This window comes from Vicugna pacos, chromosome 28 (assembly GCF_048564905.1).
Source record: "Vicugna pacos chromosome 28, VicPac4, whole genome shotgun sequence".
Lineage (NCBI taxonomy): Eukaryota > Metazoa > Chordata > Mammalia > Artiodactyla > Camelidae > Vicugna > Vicugna pacos.
In genome coordinates, this window is record NC_133014.1 from 2,546,846 (window position 1) to 2,564,417 (window position 17,572).

A 17,572-nucleotide genomic window follows, 5' to 3' on the forward strand; every position below is an offset into this window, starting at 1 on the left:
TCCAAAATCTTCAAATTATAACTTGGAATTTTACCCAGATCATTTATTTTAAAAATGATAAAACTATCAGTTAAACATAAGAAAATAATTTCCATGAATTCATAATTATCTTCAAGCAATTTTCACTTTCCTTCCTCTATATTCAATTCACCCCATGTCCAAATCTTCACTCCAGACCAATTATGTGACTCTGTACTGCCAAACGCAACAGCAGAAGGAATGACAACAGTGCTAAGGGCACACGTGAGTGCCTTTCTTGGTCCTGAGGGCGGTTCTAAGTGCTAAATGCTCTATGTGGATTAATTCCTTTAATCAGAAGATGAAGCAACTCAATATCAATCACAATAATATACATATGTTTAAGGCAGTTGTTTCTTTCCCTCCATAATCATGCCAGTGTTTCAGTTTGTGTTACGTACACCTCTTCAGGGTTTAACATTATTTCAAAATGTGGATCCCTCTTGACACCTAAGCATTTCCTTCTGCCACATATTTCTGACACTTAATAATATTCAACCAAAAACTTAATTTCACCTTAGCTTCTAGTGTTTTGACCTCCTCTTTATCACTGCTAACCCCTTCCCACATGGCAGCATATCACACATACTTTTCAGGTACCAACACCGCAGGCTGACTTCTTCATCTCTCTCAACCACGTGAAACTCAGTGCTCACCACACCAGGAGACACACAACATAGACTGACCTAAATATTGCTGCCTAACAAACTTGTATTCATTTTTATCCTAGTACTCTTTTTTTCCTTAAAAAAAAAGAAAAAAAAAGTACAGTCTTCATTTGGGTCCTGGATGAATAAACACACAAAAGTAATTTTTCATTTATCATACTGTGTAAATCGCTTTCCATGAAGCCGGAAAACCTCATGCTATGTTTGTGCAGCTATTGAGAGATTCTCAGAGACAGTCACTCGGTCTCTTCAGCTACTCCTCAGGCTCCAGACCGCTTATGCCTTCTCTCAGGGAAAAGCAAACATGCAGGGTCTTTACCTTTCCTCAGTTTTCTGGGATGCTCTGGGATTGGGGGAGCAGGGTGGAGAATAGCACCAGCAAGGACCCAGGGCATCTTACCAACTCTCAGGTCCGCGTTGGAGGGAATCACAGAGGGTTGTTGGGCCCCACGTCCTTTCACCAGAACCACATTTTAATGGTGAACCAACTTTATCTCCACATGAGTAGATATCGAAATCAACTGTTAAAGAAAACAGCAGATGTTACTCATTAAGCTCAGATACTAACATCGTCATTTTAGGTTCCTAAAGGTAAGAGAGCAAAAGTACTTAAGAGATCTCTTATCTCTATGTCTCCCTAATGCAAACTTCCAGAAAACAAGCATCAAATCTTATATTTAAATAGTTAAATAGCACTTTGCTGCTTACAAAATACTCTTTCATCCACTCCTGCAAGGAGGCTGGGAAGCAAGTAGAGAAGATGCCTTTAACTCTAAAGTCTAGGAACCAAAGGACCAGAGATGTTAAGTGAACTTTCCCAAGGAACACAAGCAGAAAGTGAGCGGAAATACTAAAATTCAGGATCCAGCCTTCCTGCCTCATCTCCACATCCCACCACTCCTCAATCGTTCACCACGTTATTTCTTCCCTTTGAGTGTTTTGAACATTAAATGCTGGATAATCACCCACATCTGATGCAGTTTAAGAACGAATGAGCACCTCCCCAATAAGACGCTGAGAGATATGTCCTAAACACGCGTGGGCGCGGACACCTGGGGCCCCGCTGCCCTACCTGGGGTGCGGGGAGGCCGCCTCTGATGCTCTGCGCGGTCGGACCACCGACGCCCCGGCTGAAAGAGAGCGACAGCCGGAGTGATCTAAAGCTGCCCGACCCTGCCCCAGCCCTGCACAGCCATCCTGGTCCCCTCACCGCCGACCCCGACCCCGCACAGCCGACTCCGTCCCTGCACGGCCAACTCCGTCCCCCCAAAGCCCACCCCAGCCCCACACAGCCATCCTGGTCCCCTCACCGCCAACCCTGGCCAAGCACATTCGACTCCGTCCCCCTAGAGCCGAACGCCGTCCCGCCACAGCCCAACCCAGACTCATTCGCCTAACAAAGCGCCGGGTCCAAGGACAGAGGCCACCATCCCAGACCCACCAGGCCACGCGCCCGCACCTTCGGCGTGACACCGGCTCCGACACGCCGCTTTGGGAGAGGACCAAGGCGGTTCTGACCAGCACGCAAGTCACCGCCGGGAGCCCGCTCCCCGCAAACGCACGCCACCGCCGCCAGGGAGCCCGCCTCACGCCGACGCTCCTCAGCCCCGCGCCCACACGCCCGGACCCGCAGACCTGGCACGCACCGACAGGCAGGGTGAGGCCTCACCTCGGCGGGACAGCCGCCCCCGAGTCCGTAGCGGCTTTTGAGGCGTTCCACTACTAGGTCCTGCCCGGGCAGCTTCACGACCCTCGGCTCCATGGCCGCGGCCGCCGTCGTCTCCGCGGCAACGGCGTGCTGCGGGGCGGGGCGAGCGCAGCGGATGTGCGTCACGACGCACACACGCACTCACGCCCCGCCCCCGGCGCCGTGGGCTGTCTGTGCTCCTGGGCCCTGGCGGCGCGAAGCTGGAAGGCGCGGTGCTCTTGCTTCCTTTCTTCTTTCCTCTCCTTTCTGCGTGCCAGGCGCTCCGCGACTGCTCCGCGTCCCGCCGGGTCGGGCTGAGGCGCCGTCCTTGGAAGCCCTTGCGATCACTAGTACTGGAGAGTCGGTTTCGGTCAAAGCAGCCGTTTCCGAGCCTCTCCAGTCATCGTTCTGCACCGCGGAAATCGTGCACTCGGCGCAGGAAGCCTCTCGGGTGCAGCTGTCTTTACTTGGGATCTGCTCTGAACCCGAGACAGGGGGCCCGGGGTCCCAGCCGAGAGGCTTGTATTTCACAGGTTTCCGAGAAAGCCGGCTTTTCTCAGCAGACGTGCGCGTACACATACACATGCACACACAACACATACAGCTATGCGTATATATACATGTGCACACAGATACACATGGGTACACATACACATATGCGTACGTACACACACACACCACACACACAAGTTTGGCCCACCGTCCTCTTTAAGGCTCAGGACCACCGGCCGCTCCTGCGCGAGCCCCATGACACCCTCCTCTCTGCCTCCTCTGCCCCGCGCTGAGCAGGTGCTCATTACAGGAGCCACTTTGCAGCTATTTTCCAAATCCCCAGCAGTGCCATCAAGCCCGATGTGTCACCAAACACAAGGGTGACGTCACGGGAAGAACACAGGAGGGCAGAGGGCACCACTGGCAGCGACTAGAACCCAAAAACGCACTCTAACTAGATTCTCTGCAGTTCTGCACTGAGCAGGCCGGTGACACCGTCCCCCGTTTCGGTCGAACTTTTGACACACGCCATTTCCGAGTTTTTCGTGTACACCCAACTCGAAAACAGGCACCTCTTTGGGAGCTCTGGGAATTATGCAGCAGTGGGAGTTTACCGACCTAAATTATCCTCCGCACTTTGGGTCTAAGATGAACAAATAACTAGATGCACAAGTAATTAATTTTTTAAAATGTAATGGCTGTTAACAATTGTCACTTTATTTTTGCTACAAAATTCACCAGAAAAAGGTACTGCAACAATCTAGTATAAAGCAAATCTTAAACCAAAAAACATGGTATAGACCTTTTAAAAATACTCATACTTTATCACAATAACTGCAAGGAAAAATTCAACTTCTGTCAGAACCAAGCTGCAGTTTGAGGTAGTAGAAACAGATGACAGAAAGACTTAAAAAATCTTTAAGTAAATAACTTGTTTAAAATGTAAAAATTAATTAAATACCTTTGAAAGGGAACAGGAAGCTAAATATCATTTTAAGGAAAGAAGGTACTCTGCTGAAAAGTTAATTTAACTACACAGGAGGTGCAGGAAGTTAAAGAAGAGCACTTTGGTTACGTTTCTACCCTCTGTGGCTCTACATTCACAAGTGACTCTCTGCAAAAATGAGCACACCAATAGTTAAAATTACCAAATATATTCCAAGTCTAAAATAAAACTTATCCAAGTCATGGTCCCTTTATTCAAACAGTAAGTATATCCATGCAGGAAGTCCAGTATCTTAAAAGAAATTAAAATTAAATTGCATATGTCATATTCCTTCAATAGTTTGAGAAGGTCTATTGCTTTTAACAAGATTAGTATTACTCCATTTTAATACAGATGTCAGGAGTACATAAACACAAGTACACCTGAAATACACCAGTGTTTAAACTTTTATTTCACACCATGCAAGGTCAATTATAGCACATTAAAAAGTGACCACAGCTATAAGCTGCAATTTTACATTTATACATTGGAAACGTCCATTTTCAAAAGCTGAACATAATTACCATATTGTCATAACAGCTAAGCTTCAATTCAACAGTTTATACAGGTAAAATTCACTATGAAAAACAAATTTATATCTGTCCACATTCTGTGATGATAATTCTTTGACTAACAGATCCTTTAGGAGAACCAAACGATTCAATCTTTTTCACAGTATCCATGCCATCCTTAACAAACCCAAATACTACATGCTTAAAGTCCAAATTTTCTGCTTTTTTCAGTGTTATGAAAAACTGAGAATTATTGGTATCCCGGCCTCGATTGGCCATGGATAGTAAGCCAGGACCAGTATGTTTCACCTTAAAATTTTCATCTTCAAATTTATCTCCATAAATGGACCGTCCTCCAGTTCCATCGTGTTTGGTGATATCTCCCCCCTGAAAAAAGATTTCAATTAACAGGAATCCCAAATAAAATGTTACAACAGACACAGAATTAACCACTAAAGGATAGGTTCTAAACACTCAGCTTCTTTGAGAATGTAGTTTAAAAACTAAGAAAATATCCATTTGTGAAAGAAGACAAAAATGAAAAGCTCTTTTTCCCACCCTCAATTTCTAGCAGGTTCAAGATATTAGAAATATAAATGACTTTAGGCTGAAAGTACTTGTGAGGATAGAAGTTGGGGTGGTGACAACCACTGATATGTGGAAAAGGTAAGAAGTCGTCCAAGAAAATTACAGGAAAGGAGAAACACTCAAATTTCCCAGCTGGTGTGCTGGACTCTCTAGACTCAACTGTGAGGTACAGTTCAGACTTACCTGGCAAATAAAACCTGGAATTACTCTGTGAAAAATGGAGTTCTTGAAACCAAAGCCCTTCTCTCCAGTGCACAGTGCTCTGAAGTTCTCAGCAGTTTGAGGAACAATGTTTGCAAACAATTCTATGGTTATACGTCCTAGAGGTTCATCTTCTGCACAAACGTCGAAAAACACTACAGGGTTTGTCTCTTTTGACAATTCTGCTGCCAATGACACCTGTCCTTTCTGGAGTTTCAGTAAATTCTGTTGACATTCTTCAAATTTTTTCTTAAAACAATCGGCCATTTCTTTAGTTTTAAATCTCACTGCAAGCTGTTCCACTTTGGCTTCTCCATCTATTAAACAGCAACAAACAAAACAGTAAACTTAGTGTTTTAAAAAAAAAAGTTACAAATGGTTTTACCTGTTTGCTATAGATTTTAGAAAAATTCAAAAAACAGAAAGTAGCATTTGAGAATAGAGCTCACCAGCATAATCTGAGGCAGTCCACACTAAAGCATTGTTAGAAACATTCAAGGGTTTCAGTTCCATGGTTTTGGTGATGACGTGGTTTGCGCACACTTTGAAGACCTGGTCTCTCCTCATGAGGACGCGGTAGTAGTTCTTCATCGTGTGCCACAGGATCTTTATGTCTCCAACGCCACGCTCCTTCCACTGACTGACCTCTCGATCCCACCTGTAAAGTTTGGCTCTCTCTTTAAATAAAATTTCTTCATCTTCTTCTCCAGATTTTACTTCTACCTGTGATAGGAGGCAAAATTATCTATGAGCTGCTGCTTATAAAATATCCCATAACAAATCCCAGAGATCCAAATTCCTTAAAATACTGACATGAACAGAATTTGAAAACAGCTAACATCCTAGGGCTACAAATACAGCTAATTTGGATCAGGAAGGAAAGTCCTGATTTGCCATTAAATATTTTCCTCTTATGCAGTTTTATTCCTCATTTTGGAAAGTCCTTTTACAGGGGAGGAGAGGTTTCAAAAATGTGTTTGTTCTTCAAGAGAAATATTATTCCCTACTGACTGAGGATGAACCTGATAAAAGTAATTTGCCTAAAACAACATTCTTGTCCAGAAAAAGAATTTACTTTTTATTGAAAGGACTGTGGCAAGTATGAGATTTTTTTTTGTCCCTAGAATTATGTTACGAAAACAAACATTGAAAAAATTAACTTTTTCCCTATGTGGCATACACACACACACACACACAGAGTGGAACACTACCTTAGCCATAAAAAAGAATGAAATAATGCCATTTGCAGCAACATGGATGGACCTAGAGATTGTCATACTAAGTGAAGTAAGTCATAAAGAGAAATATATGGTATCGCTTATATGTGGAACCTAAGAAAATGATACAAATGAACTTACTTATAAAACAGAAACAGACTCATAGAAAACAAACATGGTTACCAAAGGGGAAAGGGGGGAGGGATAAATTAAATCTGGGATTAACAGATACACATTACTATATATAAAAAAGATAAACAGGGCAGAGGGTGGGAAGGGATAGACTGGGATTTCAAAATTGTAGAATAGATAAACAAGATTATACTGTATAGCACAGGGAAATATATACAAGATCTTATGGTAGCTCACGGAGAAAAAAATGTGACAATGAATATATATATGTTCATGTATAACCGAAAAATTGTGCTCTACCCTGGAATTTGATACATTGTAAAATGATTATAAATCAATAAAAAATGTTAAAAAAGATAAAGAAGGGCCTATTGTATAGTGCAGGGAGCTATATTCAGTATCTTATAATAAACTACAATGGAAAAAGATTTTAAAAAAAGACAAAGGAAAAAGAAAAAAAAAATTAAGTTCTTCCCAACAATTTCATATAGAATTTACCAAGTAACATTTATATATAAACTTTAACAAAATAGACAATTTAAACTTAAAGGCTGAACTTCTAATAAAGAGCTTCCATTTGAAAAGGTCAGCATCCTGAAGGAAATGCAAACACAGTAAGCCCATGTCAGGCTGTGAACCCACAACGTGGAGTCCCTTCAGGTGCCTCGTCTTCCCCATTTACCTCGGGCAGCGACACTATGGGCTCAAAGTGGACGTCTTCATTAGGAACCACCTCTTCGTCACTGCCGTCCTCGTCCTCGCCGGCCTTACTGGCTGCCTGCGCTCCGAACACGGCTGCCCCAGTATTCGCCCACTGGAAGTTTTTATCTGATAAATGAATTGGGATATTTAAACAGCGGTGTCTACTTTTATAAGCTTTTAAGCCCCCTGTTCCATTAGTTCATCAAAGAACCCAATTTCCAGTGATGTGACATACTTCTAGTGAAAATGCTTCAAATCATATTTTTCTGCAAGTTACACTCACGTGGGGGAACACCGAACAGCTGGCAATGTCCATGCCTGGACACACAGGCTTCGTGACACTAAACTACACAAGAACTTTCAGCAGTGAGGCAGGTTCCTAATAAAAGTCACCCCCCTGGAACTCTGAAAACCTAACTCAGCTCCAAAGGTAGTTTATTTCATAAAACAGTCTGTCACATGAAAAAACTAACTTTGGAACCTAAAAATGTCCTTACAGAGGCCAAATCTGCTGCTTTCAAACTAGCCAAAGCAGACTAAGCACATGTTTACAACTTCTCTCCCTCACCTTCCTCCTCAGGGAAACAGTGCTGGGGCTCAGACTTCCTGGCAGGCTTGGAAGAAGCGTGCCGACCCCACTGTCCCCAAGCAACACGAGGCTGTCAGGGTGAAAGGACCCCATCCCCAATGGTCTTAAAGGAAAGAAACCTCTCTTCATCACCTGCTAAGGAATCACTGCCTCAGAGAACCCTACACCTGGTGCTACAAACCTGGGAGAAAGCAAAATGTCACAAATCAGTTAAAAAGCAACTCAGCATCTTGGAGAAAGAACAAAATGAGTGACTAAAACAGTATCCTTCTTAGTCAGATTTAACGGGGAGAAAAAAATAAGGACAGAAAAGAAGGGGAAAAAAGACAAAAATTCTTAAGAGGACCTTGCAAAAGAGCGCCCTGGAACAAGATGAGCACAATCTCGGGCTGCATGGGGGCTCCTGGGGAACAGCGAACGCAGGTGCGGGCTCAGAGGTGGCTGGCTCAGGAACACCCAAGCAGGAAAAGAGTTTAATTAACTCAAATACCCTGGTGGGGGGAGAGGGTACAGCAGAAAATCTTAAAACTCCTCTGCAGCAATGGTTCTTAACACCAGGTGCATACTAGAATCACACCAAAAGCTTCTGTAAAATATGAATGCCTGGCACCAGGCCTAGAGAGCCCAATCCAACTATCAGGTGTCTTTTTTTCCTAAAAAGGCTCCCAGGAAATTCTAATATGAATCCAAGAGTTGAAAACCACTGCTCTAAATGGAACAGGAGGGAGAATTTGTACAGTAAAAGTATAAAGACATGCATGTCAGTAACATCAACTTCACATTAACAGTTCTAGGTAACAGGACCTAGGACGCTTCCACCGTGTGTCCAGGTTTAATAAAAACACTGCAAACTATGAGGGAAATACAACAAAACAGCAGTGATAACAGGTGTTCCTTATGTTCCCTTAGATTCCGCATGAAATACCACACAACAGACAAGGAATGACTGATAGACCTACGTGTGAATAAGACTTTCAGGAGAAAATAGGGAAAAAGGAACAAAATAAAACAAAAATAAAACTAAGGAAATGAACAATGACAAAAATTAACAGATGAAGAAAAAGAAATCACCACAGAAATAATCCGTAATGGGTGCGGGAGACTCCTCTGAGCTTAAAACCAACCAAAACAGTTAAGTGTAAGATCAAACAGGCCCACACAATGCCAGGAGTAAAAACAAAACAAAACAAAACAAAACAAAACAACTCTGGTGAAATTGATGATCTTAAAAAAAAAAAAAACTAAATCCTACAAGCTCTTATCAAAGAAGGCAAGACTGAAATTCTAAATTATTAAAAAATTTACAAAAGTGTCAAATTCCCCATGAAAATGATTCCAGGGGATTTACAGTTTCAAAATGCTTTTTTGTGCCTGTTACTACAAGCTAAAGTAAAGCAAGCATTCAACACACAAGAAAACTAATAATTTAAAAGAAAGTTATGACAAAATCTGAAAATAAAAAACACAAACTAGAGCTTACTCTATAAACCAAGCATCTTGTTCAATTTAGGTGATGCTATAATCAGATAATATGAAAGACATTTTAAGAATGAGAAAATATAATAAGCCAATCAACTTGAAACAATCAAGGGAAAAGATTCTCGTCTATAAATGATACTAAAATGGACCAAAAATAGAAAAGCCACTGGAAAAGATGGGAAAGCTCAACAAACATAAGTTAGCACAACCATTAAAGATATAATCAAGGGTACTGGAAAAACAGAAAACTGCAGAATCATTTCCTTAAAAATGCACAAGTCTTGAAATATAAGTCAAAGTATAATTAAGAGGACAATGTACCAAAATCAAGGTTATTCCAAAACTGGAGACATGGTTCTGCATTTCAGGATGGGGAGGACTATCACCGTGACTTAACATGAATTAAGAGAAAATTCTTTTATTAATAAACATCAAAAATAGTACGACAAGGGAAGCCCTTCCCTGACCTGGCACAGCTGGAGGAAGAAACGTCCACGGGAGTAACAACACGGGGACAAAGGACTAGCTCCTCCAGGTGCAGCCCGTTCTGTAACACATGGTTAAACTCTCTCCTCTTGATCTTACCTTTGGAACCAAAAGCAAAATCCCCAGAATTACTGGAAGCCAAGTCTGCAAACGACAGCCCTGTACTACTTCCAAATCCAAATGAAAGTGTTTTGCTTTCCACTGGCAAAAAGGAAAAGAGCAATTTAATATTTCATCCAATGTATGTTGAACATCAAAGCTTTACCAAGGACCCAAAGAGAATGGCGGTAGGACCTTATACACTACCGAGGGGGGTTGTGTGTGGAACATTTATAACCCGGTTATTCCTCTGAAGTTACTAAATACATCCAAGCTCTGAGCTTCTTCAGTATTAAGTGCAAGGCACTACTCTCGATGAGCAGTACACCAAAAGCATGCCAAAAGTTATTTTTAAAAAGTGAGATGTAGGTCTATACTAAGTCAGACACAGAGCTAAACAGTTTCTGCTTTATAGTCTTACATAATCTAAAGCATCTGCATGAAGACTGCTTGTGCTCTCTACTGTGAATAGTAAGAGCTTAATGTCTTTTTATCTCATCAGCAGGCGTCTGGGGGCTTGTCCTGATCCTGTGCCCGTGCAGCTGCAGGACCTCAGTCTTGCACTCTGCTTCCCTCATCTGAAAACGTGTGAGGTTTTAAGTCTGAAGTCACCTTCCTCTTCTAGAATGTTAAGACTCTAAAGTGCCTATAAACATAGTATTTGTGATTTATTCAGGACTATTACTGAAAAAAAAAAAGGTAATATAGACAACGTAGACATAAAAAGCACTACAATTATAAAGACTCTCCCCTCCAAAAATCAAGTGAAATGAAAGGGGGGGGAACATCAGGTATTAATTACTGTAAATAAATACTTAATTTAGTGAAGTGGGTAGAGAAAAGGACAATTAAGTAGTATCATTAAAAACTTGACACCTCTACTTAAGATTTCTATAACTACTTCATATACTTTACACAATTTTGATATACTTGGGTGGTGATGTAATTCCGACAACAGTCAAATGCAAATACACAGACAAAGGAAACTTCCATGTAAGCAACCTTGTCGTTTACTCTTAGGCAGACTTGTGAGAGTCACAGTGGTTGGTGCTCCCTAATCACTGCAACCCAAACGACAAAAATACATGTGTGTTGTCTTTGTTGGCAAGGTAGCTAATTTTCTGATTATTATTACAAATACTTCACGTCCCTTTATACATCCAAAATTTAAGAAAGGGAGTTTCTGATCTACATGTAAAAGTCTATCTTCTCAAAATCACAGGTCCTTTATGTAGTAACACCCGCCTAGAAAGTTTTTGTAAACATCTACCACATTTCACCTTGGCCTGCAGACTCTGCATCATCTTCCTTTCTAGTAGATAAATCCACAGGTTTGTCAACAGTCCCAGAAGAAATAGGTGGCGAACTAGCGGATCTGGTGGTAAAATCAGGTTCTTGAGATTCACACACGTGTGGGACGGTCACTTCACTCCCACCTGCACACACACTCTCAGCCCTGCTAGTTGCTTCCTCACTCTGGGATTTCTGCAAAGAGAAAGTAACAAACAAGAATGCCACCAGATACTGACTGACAAAGAGGATCATACACCTTATTTTTAGAGGAACTGAGGACGCGGGGGTTTGGACAACGTGGAGTAAGCACACTTTTCTCTCTCACCCCACCCTCACTCTTGCCCTCCCAACACCCACAGCTGAACTGGATTTAAAGCAACTCTAAGAAGCCTCTGAACAGTGGATGAAAGCAGGAGGATTAAGAATCTCAGGACCTGAGGGACAATCTGGTGGTGACAACCGTGTGGGTTTTTCCCTGTTCCCTAAATAGCTCTTAGGGAGAAACGACATAAAAAAATTGTATTAGAAATGAAGAATTCGCTTCAGTCAGTAATTTAACCTTTCACTTTAAGAAACTAGAAAAAGAACAAGCTAAACTGGAAACAATGTTCTGCAAAGGGCAAAGGATAATGAATGAACTGTGGTACATCCTCACAGCAGAGTACCAGCCAGTGACCAACACACAGTGACCGGGATGAATCTCAAAGGCATTATGCTGACTAAGAAAAGACAGTGTCTAATGCTGCCTGTGGTGGAGGTGACAAGCACTCAGGCCTGTGTAAGAATTTACAGAAAACATAACACAACAAGTGAATTTTACCTATGTAATTTAAAAAAAAATCAGTACAAATGAAACAAGTCATTACTTCCTAATGTTCTGAAGCACAGGGAAAAGGTCACCTGCCCCGTTTGTGTCGAGTGACATGGGCTCCCACAGCAGCAGTATTCCTAACAGCCGAGAAGGTGGAAGCAACCCCAACGGCCATCAACAGATGAAGGATAAACAGAATGTGGTACATTCACACTATGGAGTATTACTTGGCCATAAAAGGGAATGAAATACAGATATATGCTACAATGTGGCTATACCTCAAAACCTTACTAAGTGAAAGAAGCCAGACACAAAGGGCGACATATGATCTGTCTGTATGGGATGTCAGATCTGCAGACAGAAGAAGGCCATCAGCGGCTATGCAGGGCGAGAGGAGGCGGTGTAAATGGGGAAGGGGGTGACTGCTGGAGGTTACAGGGCTTCTTTTTGCGGATGACAACAATGTTCTAAAATTGACTGTGGTGAATATACTAAAAACCACAAGCGAATCTACTAAAAAATCACCGAGTTCTACATTTTAAAATGGGTGAACTGCATGGTGCATGAATCGTATCACAATAAATGTTATCCAAAAAGTGCAGGTGAGATTACTTGGGGGACGGGAGTGTCTTAATTCAGCAACTAACACATACTCCACACGAGAGTCCACGAATGAAAGACTCCTGGAGACAAATCAAACAGCTCCTGCTTGTCCACACTGGGTCCCCAGTCCTCAGCTCCGTGCTGGCACGCAGCCAGCACCTGTAGAAGCACTTGGGCACGCTACGCAGGGAATGCATTATCTGAAGACCCTGCATGGTCCAAGAACCAGACTGAGAGTAAAGTAGGAAGGATGCATTCTAAGAGGATGAAAACCTACATCCGTTATGAAGCATATTCATATTTTAATTTTAGTGGTCTTAATTCTGTTTTATCTTGTGTATCAAAGGCTGCTCTCCTCCAAAATTACAATTTATTGTGGCAATTTTTTTCAACCTTTATAGCAATTTATCATATTTAATTTCTGTACCAAAGGTATTTCTGGACAGCCCCTATGACTGCAATTTAATGAACATTATGATAGTGCTACAAGATATTTCACAAAAAGATTTTAAATTATAAGAATGATGATACACCAGTCACTCAAATAAAGTATCTCAACAGCTATTAACAGCATGGTTCCCAAAACAATGACAAAAGGTACCAAGCCCTTATGTGCCACAGGAGGAAAAGGAATAAACGATGTGCAATTCAGCCTGCACATCAGTGTGGAAATTACTTTTCAGTTTTAAGTTTTAAGTTAGGTAAATTTTAAATAAATAAGCTTAACTATTTTTAAGTTCTGCACCTAAGACTGAGGCTGTGTTTAAACTGCACTGTTTCAGCCTGCAGAGCCCTGCTCTGAGTTACTGTGACTGCACTGCGAGAGGAGCTGATGGTGAGGGCGAGCTGCAACCCGTGTGCCCACTGGGTCCGGGGCGCGGCCAAGCGGTCTGAGACACACTGCAGGTTCAGGGCAGCACGGCCTCCGGCGGAGAACCTCAGCTAGGTCTTCCACAGACAAGGCCACCAGGTCGTTACATCAGCTACACGTGCGCTACACGCAGCCCCCTCAAGCCTCTGGGGCAAGGAGACACCGAATCCACGTCAGTGTGGGGCTGTCAACAGTTACTAGTCAGGGACCTTGCCTTCTAGTGTCTGTAGAACACAAATTAAGACAACAAAGTGTTGACAGCTATCAAAGTTACTACAGTTGAGCTAAGAAAGTAATCAAATCATGAAACTGTTGACAAAACAAGGTACACAGACAGGCCAAGGGAACTACATTGCAAACACTATTTCTTGTCCTCCCTGCCCACTCCACAATAAACTAACCTGCATGAAAAACGACCTCCATCCTGTTCTTGGTGCAGGGGCAGATCCTCTAAGGGACATCTGCACCGTCCATGCCACCACCCTCTCCCCATACCCAGCATGCATGGGGGTGACAGCGTGGGCCTTTCGGGCCCTCTGTGGAGAACACAACCCCTTCTCTGGCCAGAGCTGAATGGGGGGCTCAACCCACCGCTAGCTGCTCCCCATCACTGCTGTCCTGCGGGTTCACGGCACCAACAAAGACAACTGAGCTCCTACCTGAGCTTCCTGAACTTTCTGAAGCTCCGACTGGAAGTCTTCCCCGTTTCCATTGTCCTCATCAGTGTCACTGCAGGCTCCACAGAAAAATGTGGGTGGAAGTTTTAAGGTGTCTGCTTTTGCCTTCTCTTCAACTGTTGGTTTCTTTTCCCAAACAATAACACACTCTTTCTCATTACCTGAAAACCCCATACAATGCAAGCAAAGTAAGGTTAAGATAAAAGTAGATGAAGTCCAACTCCTCCCCAACAATGGGCCTCAGTGTCACCTGCAGACTGCAGACAGAATTAACAAGACCTCAGGCACCGACGGAGCACAAGCACCCCTGGGAGCAGAATGCTAGTTTTACATACTTTAAATCACCATGCCAACGCCGGTCATTACACAGTGACCACACTGGGAGATTCCTTTTAAATAGTTTTAAAAAAAATCAGACTTAGTCATTTTAACGTCACATACCTGGCAGGTTTTCTTCTAGTGGTCTACATTTTTCTGAGTCATCCAGATACAGTTTTCCATTAAGTTTCTTGACAGCTGTGTCAAAATCTTCATCTTGAAGTATAATTGGTTTTATTAAATAAAAGAATTTCTCATAAGTTTCAGGAGATTTTCTAGCCAGGAATCTAGGAATCATCTTCAACTTCATCCTTTCCCCTCCTCCCCACATACAAATAGCAACCAATCTTGCCAATTTCACCCCGCAGTGCTCCTGTTCTTGTCTGAGCTGCCCTATTATTTCAGCCCCTCTCCTCACCTCCATCTTCACAACCCTCTACACCTCTGCCTCACTGTTCCCCGCACCTGCTCTGAGGACGTGACCCCCCTGCCTGGAACCTGCTGCGGCCCAGAGCTTCCCGCAGTCAGACCCCATCTCTGCCTCTTGGCACTCCTGCCCCTAAGACCTCAGGGAAAGTAGGACTGCTGTCAGTCCCCTCAAAGGCCTGCCCTGCTCATGGCGGGCACCCAGGGAACGCTAATGAAGAATGCAGCCATTTCAATGGTGACACCCACTGACTGCTCACATGCACCTGGGACAAATATTCATCTGTGGCGACAGCAGGGGGGCCTCTAAGAGGCGGGCTTAAGACAATCTCACAAAGAGGAGTATGAACAGGATGCTTTAAAGCACAAAAGACTTACCATCCTCCTCCTCTTCACTGACGTAGTCTGGCCTGTTCTTATAGCAGAAGAAAGTGGGAGGAAGCTGCAGTTTGCTCGCAAGAGCCCTCTGCTCAGGGGTCGGGGTCAGCTCATACACCACGAGGACATCATCATCCAAGGGAGGGTCTTCTGGCTTTTTCTTCTCTTCCGCTAAAAGACAAGTCAAAGAAATTGATCAAGACAAAGTGTTAAGTATTAATGTCAATATTCTAACTGAAAATAAGTCATGGAATTCATCTCTAGGTTGAAACACCATGCTGATAAAAACACACACTTTGATGTGGACACAGCTCATAATAACCATGAATTAGAAGCCTGATTTAATGTCCTATCAAAAACCCTTAGCGAACACAGAATCTACTGAAAAATCAAAAAACGCCCCACTTTTACTTACTGATCATTGAAAAATACAGTACTGATGGCTATAAATTAAAAAGGTACTTAAAAAGTGCTTCCATAACCATATTTGGCAAATTAAATGGTTAATCAAAATACCCCTCCATTTATAATTGAGAAAAATTAAATCATAAGCAAAGATTAGTATAAATATAAAACAAATGCAAAGCCCAACACTGATGAGACCCTAACAAGAAAAGGTTACAACTGCCAAGGCAGGTGGTAAGAATTCCATCTACGGGGGGAGGGAGTGGCTCAGGGGTAGAGTATGTGACTAATGTGCACGAGGTCCTGGGTTCAATCCCCAGTCCTTCCAATCAGTCAATCAACAAATAAATAAGTAAGTCAAATTATCCCTGCCAAAACCACACAAAATAAAAATAAAAAACAAGAATTACATCCAGTTTTCCATATTTCTAAACACAGTAATAGAAGCAATTAAATTAAAACTGTTACCTTTTGGGTAAATAATCCTGTAAGAAACTAAGGTAACTCCTATTAGTTAAAACCAACAATAACAAAAACAACAAAAAGGCAAAAAATGGAGAGAAAAAGAGCTCTTCATACGATATGCTCTGGTCTGTTGACTTCTGGCTAAAGGAACTGATAAGGTCAGCAAATCAAGAAGCATGTTACGAGCCAAAGGGTGCGGTCCAGATGGCAGCCCAGCCACACCTGAAGTGCGGCCAGTCCAACTGGGATGTGCTGCATTGTAACGATACACATGGGACTGTGAAGACTTGGCATCAAAAAAAAAAAACAAAAAACCTCATTGTTAAGGTTTCATCCTGAGTAGAAGTTGAAATAATATTCTGAACATAATGGGTTCAATTGAATAGATCATTAAAATTAATTTCATCTGTTTCTCTTTTTCCACCTGTTTCTTTTTATTTTTTGACATGACTAGAAACGTTTTGATTCCATACACAGGTCGTATTTCCACTGGATGATGCTGACCGAGAGAACAGTCCTGCAACGCTGAACTTGCCAATTGCTCCTTCATTACGAACACTTCACGCCAGCTCCTAGCCAGGACAGCACAACACTGTATATCAGGCACCTGGCGGGGCCTTGTTTCCCTGTGCCCACAGTCCTCCTCTCTAGGGTCCTCTGGAACTATGACCTCCTCAAACTTGAAAGAGGACAGGGCTTTTTGTCCTGCAGCAGCATGTTGGTAAATCTGCTCTCAAACCTGGGGCCCACGGAGTCTGTGCACAAGTATATGCCCTTTAATAGAAAAAAGCCCACACTTTTCACATAATTTTTCAAAGACTGTGTCCTTAGGCTAAGAGCTGCTGTGGCCAGTTGCACAACTGGTAAACTTTAAAACTGAATGTCCTAGAATCAAAGGTTGTCATTTTATCACTGTCCTTGCTTGGCAACCTGCAACGCAGCTGTGTCATGTCATCAGACACTAAGGGTGAGTTTCCATTTCCCCAGCCTTGCTCTCGAATGTCTCCAGCAGACCCCACCGCCTAGTGCTCCCTCTTGCACTGACACTGACCTCTGCAGACGGTCTGTGCTACACACGCTAACGTGCCAGGGCACAGTGGTGGCTGTTAATCATGGGGCTGCTTTCAAACACAGTACCTTCCTAAACCACGTCCAAAAGGACAGCCTTAAAGAAACATGTTCCCTGTGGGATACACGCTGCTGCCAACAAACGTCTGGGTGCTGGCAGACACCAGTGGCAGTTGATAAAGGTTAGATAAAACACAACCTTCGTTAATCACAGTTAGAAACAACACGTATGACATACAAGACAGAGAAAGGTAAAGACCACGTGGATCTGCCTCCAAGCAACACTGCGCACCACGTGGGAAACACGACACCCCAGCCCATGAGAAACAGCGTCACGGGGTTAGGCAGGCACTGCCATGCAGGCTGCAGGGTTACGGACTTCATGTCACCCCGCCAGCCACT

At 43.0% G+C, this 17,572-nt stretch overlaps 2 protein-coding genes and 1 non-coding gene across 6 annotated transcripts in view; 1 reads left to right on the forward strand and 2 right to left on the reverse strand.

Moving 5' to 3' along the window:
- Nucleotides 1-2,479, reverse strand: part of CCDC138 (coiled-coil domain containing 138) — a 34,389-nt gene extending 31,910 nt beyond the window's left edge. For all 4 annotated transcript variants that reach the window (XM_072951210.1, XM_072951209.1, XM_072951208.1 and 1 more), the window contains exons 1-3: nucleotides 2,356-2,479; nucleotides 1,759-1,816; nucleotides 1,087-1,207 (exon numbers count right to left, since the gene is read on the reverse strand). In XM_072951210.1, coding sequence (XP_072807311.1) covers nucleotides 1,087-1,207; nucleotides 1,759-1,816; nucleotides 2,356-2,448 — 272 coding nt within the window. In that variant the 5' untranslated portion in view covers nucleotides 2,449-2,479. The remainder of the gene's footprint in view (nucleotides 1-1,086; nucleotides 1,208-1,758; nucleotides 1,817-2,355) is intronic.
- A 1,760-nt stretch (nucleotides 2,480-4,239) lies between these two features.
- The window catches only part of LOC102530506 (E3 SUMO-protein ligase RanBP2), a 51,214-nt gene continuing 37,881 nt past the window's right edge, over nucleotides 4,240-17,572 (reverse strand). The window contains exons 21-29 of the mRNA XM_072951213.1: nucleotides 15,233-15,403; nucleotides 14,552-14,644; nucleotides 14,093-14,271; nucleotides 11,136-11,340; nucleotides 9,856-9,957; nucleotides 7,183-7,328; nucleotides 5,601-5,874; nucleotides 5,134-5,468; nucleotides 4,240-4,749 (exon numbers count right to left, since the gene is read on the reverse strand). Of these exons, the coding sequence (XP_072807314.1) occupies nucleotides 4,444-4,749; nucleotides 5,134-5,468; nucleotides 5,601-5,874; nucleotides 7,183-7,328; nucleotides 9,856-9,957; nucleotides 11,136-11,340; nucleotides 14,093-14,271; nucleotides 14,552-14,644; nucleotides 15,233-15,403 (1,811 nt within the window). The 3' untranslated portion in view covers nucleotides 4,240-4,443. The remainder of the gene's footprint in view (nucleotides 4,750-5,133; nucleotides 5,469-5,600; nucleotides 5,875-7,182; nucleotides 7,329-9,855; nucleotides 9,958-11,135; nucleotides 11,341-14,092; nucleotides 14,272-14,551; nucleotides 14,645-15,232; nucleotides 15,404-17,572) is intronic.
- Nucleotides 15,893-15,965, forward strand: TRNAI-AAU (transfer RNA isoleucine (anticodon AAU)). Its single transcript has one exon. It is a non-coding gene; the product is annotated as a tRNA-Ile (tRNA).